This window comes from Cydia amplana, chromosome 14 (genome assembly GCF_948474715.1).
Source record: "Cydia amplana chromosome 14, ilCydAmpl1.1, whole genome shotgun sequence".
Taxonomy (NCBI): domain Eukaryota; kingdom Metazoa; phylum Arthropoda; class Insecta; order Lepidoptera; family Tortricidae; genus Cydia; species Cydia amplana.
The window spans coordinates 16209976-16233225 of NC_086082.1; the positions used below are offsets into that span (position 1 = coordinate 16209976).

Consider the following 23250-nt stretch of genomic DNA (forward strand, 5'->3'; position numbering starts at 1 on the left):
GCAGGGGCAGTTTTTTAAAATTCATCAAAAAATTATAGTGGTAAATTATAGAAAATGATGCATAAGAACAGTTTCAGGAAATGTTGTAGATTGTTTAAGTATCAAAATTACGTTGAAATTAAGTCGATTTTCACGAAAAATGTTCACGTGTTATGAAGTAATTTCTGGTGAAAATTGATTTCGTCTAACTTTCATTTACTCTTGTTCAATATCATATAACAAAAATGTAGTCTATGCAAGTTGGAGTATAGGATATGTGTAATACATAATTACCATTTTTAGCAGTCCAAACTTTACGGAATTTACAAATAAGATCGACTAAATCAGTGCTTTACGCGCGTTTATCTAAACGTCCATCAGAAAAAAAATCATTACTAATTTAGTGAGTCAGTTTTCAAAAAAATGATCTGTACAAATGCAAGATAAGAAGACGTGCTAATAGATACCAGTATTTGTTATTTCTATTACGTAACAGAAGGTGTACAATTTCATCGACTAAATCTATCAATTTTACATTTTTGCGCCTAAAATCGATACCGGCCTCTTAACGTCGGTCAATTCTTATTTTACTTTGCGCTCTCCATCTCGTTATCTTAGTCATTTGTATTCGGATCTTACCAAACCCATTTAACTGTTTCAAATTTCTCAAAATTTCTTTAGTTTTCAATGTTTTCATCAAATTATAATAGTAATGGGTGTCGTAGGTTGATATTAATGTGCTAGCGAGATGGTGCGGAAGTCGCCTACGCCAACGATTAAAAGTTCAAGCTATACGAGACTCGGGGACCCGAGCGGCCCCTGCTATTGTTTTGTTTATACCACGTTTCACTTTATTATCGTTTTAGTGGATTCCTAACGCGAGTTGTTTATGGAAGTGAACTCATTTCGTTAAACGGAGTTATTAAAATGCAAATGGAGTTGATGGCGCTGGGGCCGGTCCAATAGGGTTTTGATTGGATGTGCGCTTTCACAGATTACGAGTAGAATCAGAATTGTCAGTTTGATTCAAACATTGTGGTGATCAAACCCAAGTGACGTTTCGCTTTACTTAACTTTATTTCAGCGGTTTTAACTAGCCATATTTCTATAGCTTTATAGCGGTTTTATATAGCTTTCGAGGCCACTCTAAAAGTTTTGTATCATCTTCTTCTCCGCCTGGCCCTTTCCCATTTTATTTGGGGTCGGCCCTCCGTATCATGCGTCTCCAGGCAGCTCGATGCTGGGTCGTCTCTTGGTTGATTTGGGCTTCGTTGAGGTTCTTATGTATCATATCATCATAAATATTAAAAACATTAAATTTAGACGACAAATTGACAATTTTAGTTTCAAAAATAAATCTTTTTTTTTGTTCCGACTTTTTAGTAAACCAGAACGGTATTTTTATTTATTTTTTACTAAATTTTCAAGCCATATGAGCGCTCTGCTCATTCACTTATGATCTTATTAGTTTTGTAACTCTAGCAGTGTAAGTTGAGACTCTTACCTCGCCCCAGGTGGTCCCTTAATGTCTCATAACATAACCTACGCTTATGTTGAGCCCAGTTTTCTAAAACCATTGTTTAAGGCCGCTTAAAAATCAACTTAACTTAATCTAAGACGATTTCGGTTGGGTAAATCCAAATCGCTTTAAATAAATGTGTAATAATCTAGATTTATTGGCATTTACAATTATGTATTTCGTTAGAACGTGCAGGATAGTTTGATAAAGGAATAACGCATTAAGTGTGTACGGTTTTCGTACGTTGACAGCAGTTTTTCGCTTGGGCGGCGCGTGCGGTCAAGAGTCGATGCGTGGGCGCAGTTACAGCACGCATGATCCACGCCTACGACACCTTCAGAATATACATCGATTTTGTAAAATGTTACTTCCCAGTACAAAACTTACGTTAGTTACGCCTTTTGGGTACCGAGAGCAGATTTAACTTGAACTTTTGCTATTCTCTAAGTGCACTTAAATATGACGTTTAGATTTTTTGGCGTAGGTTTAGATTTATTGCCAGCATGGCGGTGCATTTTTATTTCTCGTCAAGTCATGCATTCCATGGACCATGATTCAATAGAAATTTGAACAAGTATAAACCAATTTACGTTACATTACACCGATTTCACACAAGTAAAGACATTAAGTATTATTTTATAAATTGTGTTATCAATAATCAACTTTAATTACTGTATTTTTTCATGCTTTAAATGCGTAACTTTGACACATTAAATAGGTACCACGTATTTCAATGTAACTCATACTTTACTTATTATAGGTACTTTAGGAACGATATTTTTTGCTTGTGCGATGTGCGCGGGTGGGTATTATGTAATTTAATTCTTGTAATTATACTTTTTTATCAAATTGACCTAGCTCACACGTAAAGAACCTCTCTAATTCTTTATCCGGCCAAGTCGGCACCAGCACCCACTCCAACATGTTTTATACAAGTCTTGTTCATTATTTAGGTATGTGAATTCAGATCGCATTGTCACCACGTAGCCGTACGTTAATGTTAACGATATCGCGTCAATACAATACTTTACGTCCCACATACATACACAATAATGTAGAACATATTTAGAATCCTGTCTTTTTAACCGCCTTCAAAAAAAAGGAGGTTCTCAGTTTGACCCGTATGTATGTATGTATGTATGTATGTATGTATGTATGTATGTATGTATGTATGTATGTATGTATGTATGTATGTATATTTGTTCGCGATTATCTCGCGTTTGGCTGAACCGATTTTGATGCGGTTTTCAGAAAAGTGTTTCTTACATTCTGGAGAAGGTTTTAGTATACATAGATCTGAGTTGATGCTGAACCCTGGCTGTACCTAGTGGAACTCAGGTTTGGTGGAACATAGGCCCACGCGATTTTGGTCATCCGTCACATCTTGATGAGCACTTGGGAGAGCAGTACCCAAGATAGAGCTGATGCTGAACCCTGGCTGTACCTAGTGGAACTCAGATTTGGTGCAACATAGGCCCACGCGATTTTGGTCATCCGTCACATCTTGATGAGCACTTGGGAGAGCAGTACCCAAAATAGAGCTGATGCTGAACCCTGGCTGTACCCAGTGGAACTCAGGTTTGGTTCAACATAGGCCCACGCTATTTTGACCATCCGTCACATCTTCATGAGCACTTGGGAGAGCAGTACACGAAATAGAGCTGATGCTGAACCCTGGCTGTACCTAGTGGAACTCAGGTTTGATGCGACATAGGCCCACGTTATTTTGGTCCTCCGTTACATCTTGATGAGCACTTGGGAGAGCAGTACCCAAGATAGAGCTGATGCTGAACCCTGGCTGTACCTAATGGAACTCAGGGTTGATGCAACATAGGCCCACGCTATTTTGGTCATCCGTCACATCTTGATGAGCACTTGGGAGAGCCGTATCCAAGATAGAGCTGATGCTAAACCCTTGCTGTACCTAGTGGAACTCAGGTTTGGTGCAACATAGGCCCACGCTATTTTGGTCATCCGTCACATCTTGATGAGCACTTGGGAGAGCAGTACCTAAGATAAAGCTGACGCGGAACCCTTGCTGTACCTAGTGGAACTCAGGTTTGGTGCATCATAGGTACACTTTGTTTTGGTTAACCGACTTGTCGTCGTGTGCCTATGTTGCAGAGTTCCACTAGGTGGGTCGATTAACTTTTTTCTGCCTTTAAAAAAAGGACGTTCTCAGTTTGACCCGTATGTATGTATGTATGTGTGTATGTATGTTTGTTCGTGATTATCTTGCGTTTGGCTGAACCGATTTTGATGCGGTTTTCAGAAAAGTGTTACATTCTGCAGAAGGTTTTAGTGTACAGTACATGATGTTTTGAAAAACCAATTGGACCCCGTAGGTGGCCATGCTATCCGTATACCTACCAACAAATTTAAGTTGCTGAAACCGATTTAGATAAAAATAGTGGGAGTGGGAGTGGGAGGTGGACTCGGACTGGGACTGGGAATGGGAGTGGGAGTGGGAGAAATATACATACAAATCGTTTAGCACCAAAACGTCATATTATGTTGTGTCGCGATTATCGTCGAGTTAGGCCATCACCAACATTAGTAGGTAGTTACTAGCCCAATATTAAACGGAGAGCCTAACACACTAGTATTTTAGCCCAAAACCTAAAATAAATGAAGTACCTACCTATCACTAAAAAGTAAAAAATAAAATAAAATAATTAAAAAAGAATTAAAAAATTAAAAATAAGCAAAAATAAAACCAAAATAACATAACTTAATATAATATCTTTTTAAAAAAAAGGGAACCGCCTTCAAAATACCAACCTACTGAAAAGTACAAAATAATTTTTATATGGCACCCCTTTACGTGTCCATTCCCTATCCCGTCGTAAAGCAAATTTTTGCCAAAAAGTAATTAATACCTAATAATAAGAAAATTAATAATCATCCGGGTAATTACTTAGTTTTTGAAGGCGGTGCCAAACCAACAAAAACATTCTTTACTACCAATTACCAATCAACAAAAAGAACTAAATTAAACTAAGTATGTCTTTATAATGCAAGTAAGTGCAGCGTTCTTCGTTGTCAAAAATATCGGTTCTCAAAAATTTTGGTTTGGCACCGACTTCAAAATCTAAGTAATTACCCGGATGATTGTTAATTTTCTTATTATTAGGTATTAATTACTTTTTGGCAAAAATTTGCTTTACGACGGGATAGGGACTGGACACGTAAAGGAGTGCCATATAAAAATTATTTTGTACTTTTCAGTGGGTTGGTATTTTGAAGGCGGTTCCCTTTTTTTTTAAAAGATATTATATTAAGTTATGTTATTTTGGTTTTATTTTTGCTTATTTTTAATTTTTTAATTCTTTTTTAATGTGATGATTTAATCTGGGTACACGCTATTCGAATGTCTTACTTGAAGTCTACGATAACAAAGTGTTGTGGTAAAGATTTTCGTCGGTCGGCCCCACAGAAATAAATGTTGTCACAACATAATATATTATTTGAATCTAATCGTAAATAGACAAATTAGGCTAGGCGTTTGTAGATAATCTTACGTCAACTATATTATTTAAGTGTCACTTCGGTTACTTTAATATTAAAAACACTTTGATTTGTAAATCCTAAAAAAATGCCAGAAAAAAAAACAGTAAGCACGGGACGCTGACATAGGCTAGTTAAAATAAAAACTAGTAAAAAATTATATTAAGGTGACGGTAGAGGTGGGTACATTTTCAGATTCTGTCAATTTACCCCATTTCACACACAAGCGCACTTCACGCACACTACCTCACTTTACTGGGACAGGTCATTGACCCATCAAGTTTTTTTAAGATTGCGTTTTGAGTTTAGTGTTAACCACTGACCTCTTTTGAGGAACAGAAACTGTAAAAACGTTCCATTGAAAGAAGAAAGAGAAACAATACATTAAATCTTGCTCTCCTTGTCTGTTCATGTCACACGTGACGTATTTAAATTCTAATTTAATTCATTTGATTGTTAACTATTTTCTGCATATTATGGCTTTGTCGAGATACGCGTTTTGTAAAGTTAAACCGAATAAACCCAGATGTCATTAAGTCAGATGTAAAATGTTATTTACTACTCTATACGGTTATTCATAAGGCGAAAAATCAATTCAATTAAAAATTTAAATAAATAAAGTTTCGGCAGGGTGGAAATTTAATTAAGGCCGACAAAATAAAATTTAATAATATATGTCGGCTGATGTACCCCTAAGATCTTTACAGATTTACTTGTACGAGTATCCTATATTCGCTATTTATTTTGCTATTAAATTTATAAAATTAAAATAAATAATTAAATATTATACTGGCATTCCACCGCTATTATTTCAGTGCTGAACTGATTATCTTCGATCGTAGCCTTGATGATGTAGTTGTACTTACACTTACGGCGGTAGGAGCGGCAATGAACCCCGCGCAGCGTAGAACGAGAGGTGCGTTGGGATAAGTGCATATACATATAATTCTTCGTGCGTCTGTCTGTCTGTCCGTCCGTCTGTCACAGTCTATTTTCTCCGAAACTACTGGACCAATTCAGTTGAAATTTGGCACACATATGTAAATTTGGCACACAAATGTAAATTTGTGACCCAAAGATGGACGTGTAACGTAAATAAAATGTATTTTAGAGAATTTGAAATACGGTAGCCATTTTTGGGGGGGGGGTAAATGAAAAAATTAAAAAATATGTTTTTTAAACTATATAGTGTTACATATCAAATAAAAGAGCTCATTGTAAGAATCTCAAACATAACTTTTTTTATAATTTTAGGATTAATAGTTCAGCAGTTATTCATGAAAATAGGCAAAAAATGATCATTCTCCGCCCACTTTCTCCGAAACAACTGGATCTAAAATTTTGAAAAAAATACACAAAGTAGTTCTTTACCTATATATGTCAGGAAAATCTATAAGAAATGTGCAGTCAAGCGTGAGACGGACTTAATATACGGAACCCTTAGAATGCGAGTCCGACTCGCACTTGTTTTTGTTTAGCTCTTATTAGGTTTAAGGAGTTTTATGAGTGAAAAAAGAAGTTTTTTGTTTTATGTGCCCGCGTTATTGCCGATCGATTGTGTTTTAAACGATAATTAGACAAAAAACTTGTTTTTCACCCAACGAATATAGATCCCCATGACACATCTTCCAAGTCGCCTTTGGATAGGCTTAATTTTAAAAATAATTGAAATAATGTTCTATATCATTCATACTTGCAAAAAAAGACTAAAAATAATTTACGTGACCAATGCTTATTATTAGTAAATATCTTACAATTTAATATCTGATATATCACACGATACAAAAAAATGGCCGCAAAGTTAAAAGTTTATTTATTTACGTTACTAGTCCATCTTTGGATCACCGACTCTTTGTCATATGTGAAAAATGTGTACCAAATTTCAATTGAATTAGTCTATTAGGGGCAGACACACGAGTGATCTTAAAAGGGATTTTTTTCTTGAATGATTTGTATGTACTTACCCCAACGCACCTCACGTTCCACGCGGCGCAGCGTAATCAGTAAGTACCTAATAATTAGTGTCCGACCGAAACACAAATTTCTGTATATATAAATATTGTTGTCCTACTTGCTCGCCAACTTTTGGTCTTTGTCACATAGTTTAGTTTCATAATACGAAGTACTATTTCGTATGTTTCGGCCAGGCCGAAAGATTCGGCCGTTTTTTGGCCGAAACCGAAACTACGGCCGAAACATGATTTTATGGCCGAAACCGAAACCGAAACCGAATCTTCGGTCGGACACTACGAATAATCACAATGGTCTTAAGTACCACAGACCCTACTGTCGCTTAAGTCCTTTATGCCAATCTCTGCCTATTAGAACTTATAAAAAAAAAAGAAACCGAGTAATTATATCCAACTACCGAACCTGCTTACAAATTTTCTCGAGATATTTGAGAAATGTGATATGCAAAGGAGAACATTCGAACAAACGAAAGTATTTTTGCCCAAGCTGAAACGGAGACCTTCGCCTACGCTCGGTCAGTGATGGTTTAGGTGCAGTCAGCTGCAGGTCACCCCTGCATAGAAGATTGTATGCAGGGGTGGTACCTTTTCTCTGCAGCTGACTGTACACCTATAAAAAATTGTTGTACCTGCTGCAATTTTATACCGGTACCGTACTTTATATTTCAACAGGTATAGTACCTTCAAAACGAAGCGGTATTGATAAATAATAACGGTACCGTACCGCCTATAAATAATAATAATAATTCAGCCTATATACAGGGTGGTCCAAACCTTGACGTCCAAAAATTTTTTTTTAGATTCCTCACGTCGTGGGCTATCAGAATATACCCCATGTATGTTAGCCGATTTTTCGTAGTTATCGAGTTATGATTTTTTTTTACTTTTAACTTTTCATATGAAATTCCGGGGTTCCCATACAGAGTGGCTAAAAAATAACTGCATTTCCGTTGCCAGGGAGGTTTTGGGATTATACTGAGCAACTTTTACAATGGGGCCAACCCCGAAACCGCGAAAAAAAATTACCCTTCCATAGAAAATGGACTAGCCAAAATGTATAAAAAGCCAATTTTTTTTTCGCGATTTCGGGGTTGGTCCCATAATAAAAGTTGCTCAGTATAATCCCAACACCTCCCTGGCAACGGAATGCAGTTATTTTTCAGCCACTCTGTATGGGAACCCCGGAATTTCATAGGAATAAGAATAAGAATAGAATAAGAATAAGAATTGTTTATTGCCACATACATGAACATAAAATAGAGTTAGAATTACTTACATAATAAAATAAAACAGTTGTTATCATATACAAAACAAAAGTGAGAAGATCTTTGTATTAGGCACAGGGTTCCAGTCTCAGCGTGTGCCGGGCCTAGGTGCCCGGCGCTGGTTTTCAGACCGGTCCCAGACTAAGGACGGTCGGAGAATATTACCTACATAGGAAAAGTTAAAAGCTTAAAAAATCATAACTTGAAAACTACGAAAAATCGGCTAACATACATATGGGGTACATTATGATAGCCCACGATTTTTGGACGTCACGGTTTGGACCACCCTGTATAGACAATAATCTCAACGCTAGCCCAATGCGGATTGGGGACTTCACACACAGCTTTGAATTTCTTCGCAAATGTATGCACTACGAGTATGCAGGTTTCCTCACGATGTTTCCTCCTTCACCGAAAAGCTAGTGGTAAATATCAAATGATATTTCGTACATAAGTTCCGAAAAACTCATTGGTACGAGCCAGGATACCAATGAGTTTTTCCTTACCGCTTATACCGTAAAGAAATAATGCAGTCTCTGCTTTGCACGATTATTGTGTGGACATAATTCTTATAATCACCGAAACATACATACCTCTACGCACAGAATGTCATTGAAATAAAACATTGTTTTTTATAGTAAATTAATATAACATTCGATTTATACACATAACAATAAGCAGGCCAGGCCGCAGCGATATTGGCCTGTAAGCTTCATCTCGGTCTCCAAATCCGCAAAACTCGCTGGTACTAAATGCTGGTCTTGCCGTTATTAATTATCTTGATTCTTGAAGATTATCAGAACAGCACGTTACGTAATCGCATACATAGACGGAACGAACGTCAACAAAGTAGGTGTAGACACTGCAAGTCTTTAGGTATTAAACGAATTACGCTTCGTATTAATAGATGAGTAATATTTAAATGAACATATAATATTCTCTAACATAAATACAAGATTACAATTAATTGACATCAAAAGTCATTGACGTACAGAAGTCATATACATTTTTATAATGACGCAAAATTGATACCAGCATAATGAAAATCAATCCCAATCAGTAAAACGAGTCTTTAAACTTTTTTCATTTTAAGCGGGTTTTGAAGGAACAAGTTACTTAAATTCGATTGTAATCGTATTGTTTTAGGATAATTTACTGCTGTTTTCGACCGTTACGACCCGTAAATAACAACAACTCACATTTAAAATTTGACTGGAGCTCGACGTGATTATATTTATTTACCCTATTTTATGAAATACAATTTATCTACTGGTATACATTTTCGTATGCGTATATGATGAAATGTCTTTATTAATGTCAAAAACGAGCTATGACGATGTACACGTCTGCTTCGATGCAAGGCCAACGGCCATCTGACTCGAAGAAGAGTTTTGAGTGATGTCGTCAATGTATGGAAATTATACGAAAGTTTACATTTGGGATTGAATTTCTGTGTTGTATTTGTGAGTAAAAATATAAGTAGATAATAATCTGGTAGTTTAGTTATCTAGCCTTCAAAATCCCACAACAACTCAATTACTGTCAAAGACAAAACTGTAATGCGTCTTGCTCAAACGGAACTCCATATTTTGATTTTTGGACACTTTTAGTGTCGATTTGTAGAGAATTACAGGAAATAAAAAAAAATATGGCGTGAAGAGCCGGTACACGGCTTCTTCGTGAACAGATTTGCGTATAATTTAATGCAGTTATTAATCATTCATTGAACAAATTGATTGCACAAAGTGAGGTCTAAATCGAAAACGTCATATACCGTCCCCTTAAAACATAATTATATGTACATATATTATCTGTCCCGTTCCTTAATCAAAATGTCTGGTTTGTACATATCTTGAAATCATGTAACCCTGTGTCTGAGTAGGTAGGTGTAAAGTTTGTTTTGAAATCTTTTCCTACACTCGTCAACTCGCCTACGATGCTTTTTGTATCGCCATTATACCTCGATTGTCCGGTGTCAATCAAACTTCGACATCAAAATGACTGGCATACAGAGATATTTGTATCTTTCACGGCATCATCGCCCACTGACGTATCTTTATCTCATAATCTTTACATTCATTGACAGATCATTAATTACTTACATACATTGACGCATTGAAATTGTTGTGTACTCAGAGTAATCTCTCGCATAGTCATATCATACAGCTATGAGTCTGTCAGTGTATCGACAAACAATCACTAACAGGTATACAAACGTTGCGGTATTGTGTTTCAAATGCGTAGTAACTGTTTTCCAGTGTAACTAGAAATCCCTGTTCTTCTACACCGTAAGGAAATACGAGGAAACTCTGTAATAGTAACAGGTCTTGCTTTGATGGCCACTTGCAACAGGCACCGTCTGGGCGCGTGACACACTTGACCAAAATAACTTCATCACAAGAAAAGCGTTATCTCGACAAGATATGCGGCCACCTGGCCCCTATTTCACCACGCCGACATTTGTCAGTGACATATGTCGAGTGACAATTGTCAAGTGACAGGTGACAAGTGACAACTTCATAAACTGTTTTTGTATAGAAGTGCTTATAAACATGACAGGCATTTAGTTACAATTGTCCATCTTTCATTTAATGACAATGATTTGGTGAAACAAGAGTAGTTTTTATAAGTCGACATATTTGTCAATTTGTCGGTAATTCTTGACATGAGATCGGAGCTGTGTCAGGCTTGGGTGACAATTGTAGTGTTTTCGTTGTTAGCAAACCCCGTTATCATTGTTGCAGTTCATTGAAAATAAACGTTGGCAAAACTGTGTACCCTAAATTCGCCTTTAGGGTACAAATAAAAATCGCTTTAAATCGCTTTTAAATTCTTCTTAACTAGCATTAAATCATAATTCCATTATAAATTGTAATTGTTGCCTATGAAGGCGTTTAGTAATTCAACATTTAGGATTTGGAATAAGTCTCAGTATAGTTTTCATAATTTAAAAAAATTATAATGCGAAGTGGGGACCGGTAGCGAAATTAGCTATGTTTAGGTAGGTATTGTTTTTTTAATAATTTACTTGGGCGAAGTTAGGCACTAACAGTTAAGTTAGGGTTTTGGTTAGTTAGAAAATGAATCTCCGCGAAAGCAATAGTGGGTGATATTCTTATACAAGGGAATATATAAAGTACGAATAGATTCCTACTTTGACGTCACTGACTTTGCATATGCAGAAAAAATTTATTAAAACAAACAAAAAAATAATGCTTTGACGTCTTGTCAACAAATAATGTAGATATAGGCTGCATTAAATGGGGTCGGGACACAGATGGGATCTCAATCAATATCATGTTAGTGATGACAACACGGCACATCGAAAGCAATTAACGATCTCTTGTGAAGAATTGACAAATATGTCGACTAGTAAACATTACCCTTGTTTCACAAAATAATTGTCATTAAATTTAAGATGGACAATTGTACCAAACTACCTGTCATGTTTATATGAAGTTCTATACAAAACAATTTACGAAATTGTCATCTGTCACCTGTCACTTGACAATTGTCACTCGACATATGTCACTGACAAATGTCGGCGTGGTGAAACAAAGGTCTGTCATTTTTTTGACAATTGTCCTACCTGTCAGCTTGGTGAAATAGGGGCCTGATAGCCAGCGATAGCGACCGCGCCCCTACAATTAAGATTATCGACCACGATTAAAAGATTACACGTCCTCATTTATTGCAATAGCTGAGCCATAGTGGAATATTTTCGCTATCAAATCCAGTACAACATCTATTTCTAACATCCATAACAAAGTTGTAAATTGATCGGAATTTTGCAAATCAAAGGGCCGATGTTAATTTGTTGTAACATTACGTTATCGAAGTGCATTGACAATTAGCGTAATCGGCGGCGTTCCGGCGCGGCGGCGCGGGCGCACGCACGACTCATTCACAGATAATGCAACGGGTTTTGTTGTTGTTTTGACACGAGTTTGAAATAGAACGGGGAACGTTATCGAACGCTTTAATATTCGAACGGCTTGAACTTGTGCCCTCTGCTTACCCAACTGCGGTACCTTGTCGATCAGTGTTGCCATTATTATGTCTTGGGTACGCCTTGAGGGAAGTTCTTTCTCATCATCGATTATATTAATATTGATGCGTGTAATTATGTTTATGGAAGGTATCGGTTAACAAATTCAATTGATGTTGCATGCAATACTGAGCTCTGTTTATGCCGCGCTAAATAATCCAAGCTACCGATTTAAAAGTAATCCCAGGGTTTTGTCAACTGTAACTCTAAGGGCCACCCCACATTTGGCGTCTTTCGGGCGTCGGCGTCTGGTCAGCGCTATGTATGGCCGCTGCTCGACGCAACGTCGACGCAACCAGGGATCGGAACCGGTTTTTTGCAAAAACTTAGAAATAACCATATTTTTCGAATTATTTTATACTCGAAATGTAGGACTCAGTTGTGTTTTTAGGTTATGACTTCGTATTATTAGATTGCCCAATTAGAAATGAAGTAATTAGCAAAGAACGAAAAAATACCGTTTCCGTTCCCATACAAAAAATACCGGTATCCGATCCCTGGACGCAACTGCGCAGCGACGTCATTTTCCATAGCGTTGACCAGACGCCGACGCCCGAAAGACGCCAAATGTGGAGTGGCCCTAACGATCCATTTTGCAGTGAACAGGCTATGTGGCATTCCTCACACGGCCACTGCAAATGAACCTCTAATTGAAAGACCGATTATTCCCCGATGGGAAACACTAATAAAGTGACACTAATTGCAAACGTACAAGTGTAATTGCTCGAGTGTAGCAATAACGGGATGTAAAGCGTGCAAACGATTGTGTCCATACACTAAACGACTAATAACAACATTTATTAAATGACGATTGGTGGACATTACCGTCCTTAGTCCTTACCTCGTTGCAATAACTAATAAGGTTTGCAAATGGTGAAATTACCGTGTCAAAGATGGCGATGGCACTTAAAGCCAAAAACGTTTATCGAGCACGATTCTTTTATGAATCGATGCTACCGAATCTCGAGGACATTAGGGTATTAGTAATTTAATTTCGTTCATATACCTAGTCGGTTACTAAGTTCTGTTACAAGATTTCCAACTCATTAAATATAAAATAAAGCTTAAAATAAAAAAAAATTAGGCACAGTTTGATAGCTTATTTTGTAACGATTAAACATGAAATAATATAAAATTCAGTTGGAGAATTCATGGGAATCCTTGGAAAGCTCCAGATTACGTGAAGGCGTAAACACGCGGTCAATTTATGAAAATTATACTTTACAGAAGTGTGTCTAATGCAATCTTGCAAGTTTGCCAGAAGATTCAATTGCTTATTTTAATGAGACCTCTAAGTTACCGTAAAGTTTGTGATGACCGTTTATTTTTTTACTAGTTTATACCCTAAGATATTCCCCTCCAAACATTGTATATTTTTCAGTTTAGCACGAAAACGTATAGATTTAGACAATTTTGCAGGAGGCAGGCTTGGAAAACTCTGTAGACTATGTGTTTAATCGAAGAAACCCACGTAAACTATATGTTAAATTAAAGATGAATAATCAAGCTATCGAATTGTGCAAAGCTGATACATTCTTAATATGATTAGAAATAAATAACATGTAAAAACGACACGAACAGGGAGCGTACTTTTGACGGTTTTTTTTATGCCATTTTTCCGAGTTGTATAAGGAATTCTGCAAAACCAGAACAAATATGTTTATTAGGCTGTATTGTAAGCTTATCATTAATAAATAAGCTTTACAATTGTATACACGAATAATTAAAAATCGCTACCTATTTCCTTTTATTCCGTGAAAACTCTGGTAACGGAACTTAGTAACCAACTAGGTAATGTTACCTATTGCTTTTAGCTCTGTAAGTCAACCAGTTTGCTGTTGTGTGCCCCGGTCAATCAATAGGTGGCATGGGTGCTATTGCTATGCATGTTGCATAGGCCTTAAATCTGCAACAGCTGTTAATATTTTATCACAGGATATTCTTAATTAAAATAACCACTATAAACTAAATTCTTATAGTTACCGTTTCGCCTTTGTTTCAAATTTGTGTCAATTACAATTAGGTTTCAAATTATTGTTTCCATCCTTAACCTTTCTTCAACAAGTGTTAGCGGTTATTATTATGATTGCTTTGTGTTTGTTTTTGTGCGTCGAAGTGCTAATCTCCAAGTGTTTGTCCAATTGCACTCAGCAAATATAATTATCAATAACTTCAAGTACAATACAATAGATACGCTATTTACGGCGTCATTCATGTAATCTTGCTAACACGAGGAAAAAAACATTCATTGTTTTCGAGGTCACAAATTGGTAATATTTAATTTTAGATTGTTTGTGTGAAAGCGGTAAAACAAAAGCAGACATTAACAATAACAACTCATGAATGAGTAGGTAATGACATAATGACATTGCAAATGCTGGCTCAGTTAATGTTTCATTAAATATGCATGAAATTCACAGAATTACCAATGAATGGCCTGAAATACAAAATAAGGATAATATTTTCAATAAGCATGAATCAGCGTATTTGTACAACTCATTGGTGGAAATAAATAATTGATCTAATTTGGCATGAAATTTCCATTGGTTTTGGAAGTCATTTGATGGAAAGTTGGTTTATTTTTGGCAGTCGATCGATGTGATATTTTATTATTGACGCGGAATAAGATCTACTAATGATATGTATTGTGTTTCCTCGTTTGAGTTGAGAACTAACACTTGACATTTAATAATGACATTATTGTTAAAATTGCTTTTGTAAACCAAAAAGCCTTCATCAGCACCACCTATATACATATGTAGGGGAAGTCCGGGCATAGTGAACACCTTTACCTTTGACTTGACATAACAGAAAAATTTAACGAGGAAGAAATGAAAAAAGTATCAATAATAAGTCTTTATTTAATAATCTTTTAATTTAAAACAACACTAGCCTCTAATGTTTAATAGTTGCTGCAATTTTGAACAAAACGTAAAAAAATATATTTTATTCGCTTTGCCCAGGGTGCCGGGCAAAGTGAAACAGCCCCCTGGGCAAAGCAAATATTACTCATAAAATCTTAGTGAACTTAATAACTAAGTGAAAATTAATCAACATAAGATCATTTCAATAATATTAATTAGAAAAAGCTGTCACAAGTAACTTTTGATATATTTTCACTGATTTCATAAGCATAAGTCTTCACGGCATTTCTGAAGACATTTTAACACAGCGAATCCACGTTCTGATAGCCATTTCCATGACGTCTGTTAGCCATGAGCCTTTATAGATTTTTTTGATATTTATATACCATCTGTAATAAAATATTATCATAAAAAAAATTACCTAATAAATTCAAAGTGAACACACTATCCGCTTTGCCCGATCCACTTTGCCCGTTCAGTCAGTTAAAGAAATTAAGAATTAAAAAAAAAATTACCGTTGTATTGTTTTACAAGAAATGCGTTGTAAAAGGAAGATACTTTAATAAGCAATACAAGCATCTTGAATTAAAATTCGAGATAATTACTGTGACAAAATAACATACAATGTACTTACCTTTCAAAATCGAATATTTTGCACTAAAAACACATTATGACTCGTCACCGACGACGCTCACAGCGACCGCTCCCTGTGACGCTTGCCGCTCATAGAGCGAAGGATCCTGAACATCATAGCGTGGTGCGACAAAGTCGAATAGTTTAGGATTGGGAGCGCGAAATCGCTTTGCCTGGGGTGTTTGCTTTACCCGGACTTCCCCTATTTGTAATCAATCACCTGCAGTTGTATTGTATCTGACCAAAATAATCTACCTAAGTTTATAATTAATTGGATTAATTAAAAACTAGTTGATTTTGTTGTAAGACCGTTAATTTTTCGCAGTAAATTAGGTATTATTACGAAACGTAATGTATAAGCAAAGGAAACAATGGTTAAATGCAAAAACTAGTTCAGCAGATTCAATGAGACAATAAAAAGCATACTAATAAACAAGTTGTATAATTGTCATAAAGATAATTTATCCTAGCAGTAATTTTATTGTTCTAATAATTTACTAATCATTATGCATGTATACATACATATTTGTTAAAACAATATCAACAACCGCTACCAAGTTGGGTTCAACGAATGTCCCGATCCCGATAGCAACATGTCAATATTGACACGATCCGCCGGTGTGAACTTTTATCGTTTACCTGACGTGAGAAATACTTATCATTTATCAATACGATAATGCAGTTCATCAACCCAGCAGAAAGTTTAAATCTCCAAGCATTAAAACATTTTAAATCTGCATGAAATTGCTTTTGACCTGACCACTATGTGTGAGGATGCCTCAAAATTGCTCTAGAATCTTGACAGGCCAGCAACACCTAACGTTTTAACCATCTTGTCATTCAGTTGGTCCCTTTCACTGTAGGTAGGTATATATATTTTCTCCGAGGCATTGTTCAGATTGCACTGATCTGGACTATTAGCCCAAAAGTGCATCTAAATCAAAAATGTGGGAACGAATTCTAGTTATTTAATTTAAGTTCGTAGTTGTTTAATGTATTTTTCCGTTTTACTTATCTTTCTGAAACGTTATCTCTTAAGTTATCTATTGAAAAACAATATTATTGTTAGACGCAATTTATGACTGTCTTCCAAATAACACACGGATTAATACGATTAGGATTACCATGACACGAGTTAAAGATGGCCTGAAATACTTCAAGTTGAAGTTGTTGGAATTATTAGGGTTGCTCCAAATAATGATTTCCAATAACAGCTAATACCGCAAAGATCACGCTTTGATTCTCATTGCATGTAAAGGCCCTAATCGTAATCGCTTGACACTATCGACACGCTCGACACTCGACAGAATACCAGTGTTGCACACTCGGTATTTTAGAAGAGATCAGGTTTATTGGGAGCTGATTTGTAATTTTGTTCCATGAAAAAAAATCCAGTTAGCATATTTGGGTGCTAGATGGTTTCAAAAGCTGGTAAAGCTAGCACACATTCGTATTATTAGCCTTTGCACATCGTTATCTTGATAAGGTATATTTGGCAAGTCCGAGCATCACGAGCGTCGTACGTGACTCCTGCCACGGGCGGTTGTATTGTAATTAGTTGTAATTTATAATCTATCTACGATCACTGTAATCGCCGACACATGTTATGTTATCAATGAACTTAATACGGCAATTACTGAGAGTAGGTGATAGCATCAAGGACTTCAAGGAGCTCAGATATAGATACCTACCTATATGTCTTTGTTTGGATTTATTTGTATGGAATATGGAACAAGACGTTACTTATGTTCAATTCTCTACCGAGAAGGCCTATGAATCCTACGATAGCCTGGTAGAGCCTACCTATGATAATGTCTTACACAGCTTCTTGCACAATGCTCTAGTGAGCCTAGTGGTCATTGCTGCAGAATAGCAAGACGCACCATTTGACGGTACGCTCACGCACACGCATCATCGGTAGATCATGATAAACTATACCTATTACCTACTAAAGACTACCTAATTATTACTATATCTAAAGAATACCTAATTATTAGAAAATAGCAACTGTATACACAATATCTTATAAACCACCCATACAAACATTCGTCTGACATACTATCCTCACACTAGTTACACTACAATCACGTATCTGACAAAAACAAACTCCAGAAAATAAACCTAAGATAACAGCAATGTCAACAGGTGCAAGAAAACACAGCCGGGGTGACGGACTGCTATCGGACGCCTTCGTGCCAATATTAGACCAGCACGAGTGCTACGCAAATTGTGCAGCAAATATTACGACCACAATCTCGCGTACCAGTGCTAACGGCTATTAACTAACCATTGATAGACCTTATGTCTTTACAATAAGGTTTTCGAATTGCCAATGTCTCGATGGCACTAGACTTTCCGATAAAGCCAGTCAGCAATAAATGTCAATAACATAAACCTTAGACAGACGTCATAAAACTTGCGGATAGCTATAAACTTACTTATAAACCTTCATGTTTCTGTAAATTTTAGTAATGTAGAACTAAAAGAAAACGTCTTTATGGCCTATTGAAATCGAAGGTTATTGTGGCGATCAAACTTGAATGCCTCGTTTAGAAGAAAATATAAAAAAATACATATATTCGGAAGGCATTGTAAACGCTACAACCTACAACAGTGACTATTAAATCCTAAGGTATAAATCAATAAAAACGTTTGTTGGTTATTCAAAAATATAATAGATCCACCTATGTCATTATTTTATAATATGAACCGAAACACCTTACGGCAGAAACAAAATACTACCACTCGAGATTAAGGGTGTGTAAAAACTATTACGTAACCTGCGTTTAACCTGATACTCCTTAATCCTTAGGGGCACAAAAAATGGACCCTGCCCCGAACACATTCTCGCGCAAATGGACATTCGACTCGAGAAAACCAGTATAACTTTAGCCTATCAGTCTCACAAAATGGAAGATGATGTTTGTGATCTATGCTGGTTTATCTAACAAGAATGTTCGGATGCGGTTGGGATGTCATAGGAATAAGATCGGCGCGGGCGCAGGGAGGCGCGGGACGCGTGGCACCTCCGAGGCGCGCCACGCTGCCGCCGAATAAATTACTCCCTATCGCCCCGCTCTCCCCGCCCGGGACCCTTATCGATCGTGTAGGATTATCCAGAGGTCGCATGGGCGTGACCCCTGGACCTTACATGATCCGAACGGAATGCCATTTGCACGGTCACGACAATTTGTAGTCGAACAGAATTGTAACATTGTTGTATAGTAGTGTTTACAATGTAAACTTTACATGAACGCAGAACGCAGCAATTGAACTGCTATTAATGATGCCCCATGACATGGATATTCGTCGTATTTTCGTGAAAAGTAATGCTATTGCTGCGAAACGAACGCTACTGGTGTGGTGTTACGCTTCGAAAGTCGTGACAAACTTGTTGTGATACAAGATTTGCGATGCCATGAGGTTTCGAAAATTTATGTTGAATTGCGCCCTAGTTTATAACTCAATTGCGTCGTTTCCATACAAGCATGATGCATGTAGAATATCACAGAACCATATCAATAGCGAGCAATAATGTTTGATGTCTGTTAGATCTTGATAAATGGGCCCTTTATAGTTACTCCGAAACATCGAATCGGATACATCGTGTATAAATCGACGCAGTGGCGAGCTAACTCGTGTCGCTATCGTATAGTATCGACACGCAACCCACTCGCGGCGAACATTGTGTGAAAGTTGTACCTGCCAAGCTTCGGACGATTTGTACGCCCGATGTGATTTATAGATTTAATCGGCATGCTCTGACGAGCTTTTGATCGGCGCAAATGTCATCGCACTTCCCACGAGAAAATATCAGGCCTTTGTAATCAAAGTGGACTGATGATCTGGCCAAGATCGCAGGCACCGTAGGATAAAAAGCAGTTGCGTGGTAGATCTTTATCTCTACAACTGAAGTCTATTCGTGGATCTTCTTGACAATAGTATCCTGAGAGTATTCCAGCTCTTACAGGGAGCAGCATACTCACTGAAAGTTTCCAGAATGTTATTAAATACATGAGTGCCTAATTCATCATCTTCCTCGCGTTGTCCCGGCATTTTGCCACGGCTCATGGGAGCCTGGGGTCCGCTTGGCAACTAATCCCAGTAATTGACGTGGGCACTAGTTTTACGAAAGCGACTGCCATCTGACCTTCCAACCCAGAGGGTAAACTAGGCCCGTATTGGGATTAGTCCGGTTTCCTCACGATGTTTTCCTTCACCGAAAAGCGACTGGTAAATATCAAATGATATTTCGTACATAAGTTCCGAAAAACTCATTGGTACGAGCCGGGGTTCGAACCCGCGACCTCCGGATTGCAAGTCGCACGCTCTTACCGCTAGGCCACCAGCGCTTCACATAAGTGCCTAATTGTGTCGCTTAAAATACCGGTTAAGAAATAGGCCCGGGTCAGGTGTATTAGTCAACGTCACCTCAGTAACTCGGACATCCTTAAACTATTCGATCGTGAACCATATTGAGCTAATAAACCCTATTATTTGCAAATCAATGCCCCGAGAACAATAGCACCGTATTGAGCGTGTAATTGGAATTTTTAACGACTATTTGCATTCGGTTTGGCAATCGACACTAGAATCTCCGATCCAGTCGGTACTCGACGCGAATTGGGCCTTGGGATGCATTAATGCAATATCTGGCATTCTATCCCATTCGCTTTCAGAGCTCAAGCGAACGCATGTTCAATCGCTTAGGGAGCTACCGCTTAAGGCCTACTCGCCAAATGTGTGTTTGGCAAAACCCTCGTACCTACGTTCTTTAACACCCTTCCTTTTGGTCGGGTGGTCCTTGCAGAGTGCTCCTCTCTTCTGGGGCTAGGGTCAGCCCTGTGCACAGACTCAGGTCTGTGCTGTTATTTAGCAGCTCTCTGGGCAGTGCCCAGTAACAGTCACCAGACTGGAGGCCTAGTTAGTGCGGGACAATATCTTGGAGTTGTGGGCTTGTGAGTGGCTGGAGTTCTCTGAGCGATCTTGCATAACCGATGCAAAACGATGTCACTAGACGTTCCTAGATTTTGCTTTAATTCCCTGCAGAAAACCTCTAGTTATCGAAATATCTCTAAGAAGAGTTAAAAAAAGGAACATTTTGCAAATGTGAATATTGGTGAACGTTTGACTCGCATACACTCGGTAAGTGCTTGGGAATACACGACCTGCCGGCCTTCATTGCAGCAATTGGTCGAGGATCGGGCCAAGACGTCCCACGTGCAACATATGGTCGTGAGTGCGCTTTTGTAACTCGTGAACACCTTCGAGAGAACAATGTCTTAATAGACTTTCAGGTTTTAAGTTTGTGGACGTTTTTCTTTCGAAGAAGCCATGCAAGTCATGCATTTTCGAGACATGATCGAACCATATCTGCGTCAACCAACGCCTTACAGGGCAACCAGTTCCCCACGCAAAAGCAAGTCTATTGACGAAGCATTTTGTATTTGTACTCGGCTGTGTGATATGGCTGAGCTCTATTAGGTATAGGTATAGCATGACCCGACGATACGTAATATCTATTCATAATCCATAGTCATATCTCAACTGGCTGGCCTATGCAGAGGTTGTTGGCTTTGTGACTAGTCAAACTCTCTTCAGCTTCGACGGAAATGAACAAGCTCAAATAAGTCATTATAACATTTATAACAACTTGTCGAACGGCTATCGCTGTTGCGATTAATAACCTCATGGATCGTGATTAACCAAGAACCGTAAGGTTTTATCGACAAAGTTTACATGATAACACGTGGGATGCGACTTCAAAACGCATCGTCGCTCGTAAAGAATGACAAGTTCGGACATATGTTTATAAACTGAAAACGTTACTAACTTTATGTCTTCCGTCAGAATTTTAATTGAGTTTATTTCACTCTTTTAACAGCCTGCCGAATAAAGTGTCGTTTGTAAAATAGCTCATTATATTAAATTACTCGAACCATTTACTCTTCTAATTGTCTTATCTAAAAGTTGACTTGTTTTGCCCAATTATAAATGAATTATGAGTACTTTTCCTGCTACCAGTATAATCTTCTCTTTGTCTCGACAAAGAGTTAATTGTGTTGCTCGATAACCCGTTTCAAATTCAGTGGGCTGATAAAATTCGGCGTCGCGACGGGATCGCGTAGAACGGTCGCATTTAAACAAGCTCGACGCTCATCTATCGCGGTATCTTAAGTGATCTTAACAGAATGCGTTATCTCGCTCGACGGCGTCAATGAATCGCATGCACTCGCGCGGATCAGTGATGCCTGACATGGATTGTGGCCGGGCGACTGGGTCGCTTTATCTCCGTAGTCTCCGTACTCATGCCGTGGGTGGAGACGTAGCGTAGAGGCTGTGCTGTGCAGGGGTGCATAGTGCACGCGCGGGACGCGGGGCGCTCCGGCCGCGCGGACCGGCCTCCCGTCATTCGTGCCGCGCCCGCCGAACGAGCGAGACGCGCGTTTCGTTAGATTGTGTCGCGAAGTTCGCCACTCCCGAGAGACGGCGTGTGTTGTGACTGACTATAAACTTGGTGGTGTAAAAATAAAGCCGGCGACAGACGGCGGCGTCCCGGGTTATATTTAAATGATAGCGCGGACTCGGGGCCGGGCTCGCCTCCACTCGTCGACGACATGAGGCTAAGTAAGTGCGACGCCTTCGTCCGACACCTAGACTAGATCATGAATCTAGCCCTGCTCGAGTCACGACCGCGAGGGATCCTGTGCAACGCTCCAATCGGATTAACTTCCCATGTACCTACTTATAATGCGACCTGTTGTTATACGTTACTGCATCGCCACAATCAGTGTTGTGTTTGTTTCATGTGTTTTGCTTCAACTACAATGTTGGACGACTTGTCATTTCCTCGTTCGTTTTTTCCATTTCTGTAAAGACGAACTTTAATTCATTCCGCAAATAACACTCATTACTCCAGGTTATGTGTCATCCATACCTTGCTAGTTATTTTCATAATTATCATCGTCTTATGGACAGTTACATCCTGTTCACTGATCTAGTGGTATGCTGCAACACATGAGATCCTTCTTAGCAATTAGTACTTCTTTTCTGTCATGCTCACTACATCCGTGTTTACATAAACTAAATAACACTTGTCAAGATATCTTTTAAACCAATATCATAAGTGCATTAAACTGTCCACATTCCAATTATAATGGCCAATATATTCAATTTAAATTTCACCGAACGCTATAGAAATATTCCTATTGTTGTTTTTACGGCACTGTATCGGTCGAATCTCGAGGTGGCCGGGCCTACCTGTTGCCCGCGCCAAAAAACAACCATCCTTACACGGGCCCTCGGCAGATGGGCTCCGTCGCCATCCCTACTCGCTTTTATACGTATTCCATTTTAATGGCGTTCTATTACTTATGTTAGACGTTTATGATGATTAATCTGGATGTTTCTCAATGTTAATACATTGAGATTTTTGTTGCATCAATTTGAAAGGAACAAATTTTTA

General features: G+C 38.0%; 1 protein-coding gene across 2 annotated transcripts in view; it reads left to right on the forward strand.

Moving 5' to 3' along the window:
* The window catches only part of LOC134654194 (bone morphogenetic protein receptor type-1B), a 118046-nt gene that overhangs the window by 88281 nt on the left and 6515 nt on the right, over positions 1–23250 (forward strand). The window contains exon 1 of one of the 2 annotated variants that reach the window (XM_063509650.1): positions 22099–22412. The exons of the other annotated variant lie outside the window; for it this stretch is intronic. Coding sequence (XP_063365720.1) covers positions 22403–22412 — 10 coding nt within the window. The 5' untranslated portion in view covers positions 22099–22402. Of the gene's footprint in view, positions 1–22098; positions 22413–23250 lie in introns of those variants that run through there. 2 annotated transcript variants of the gene reach the window in all.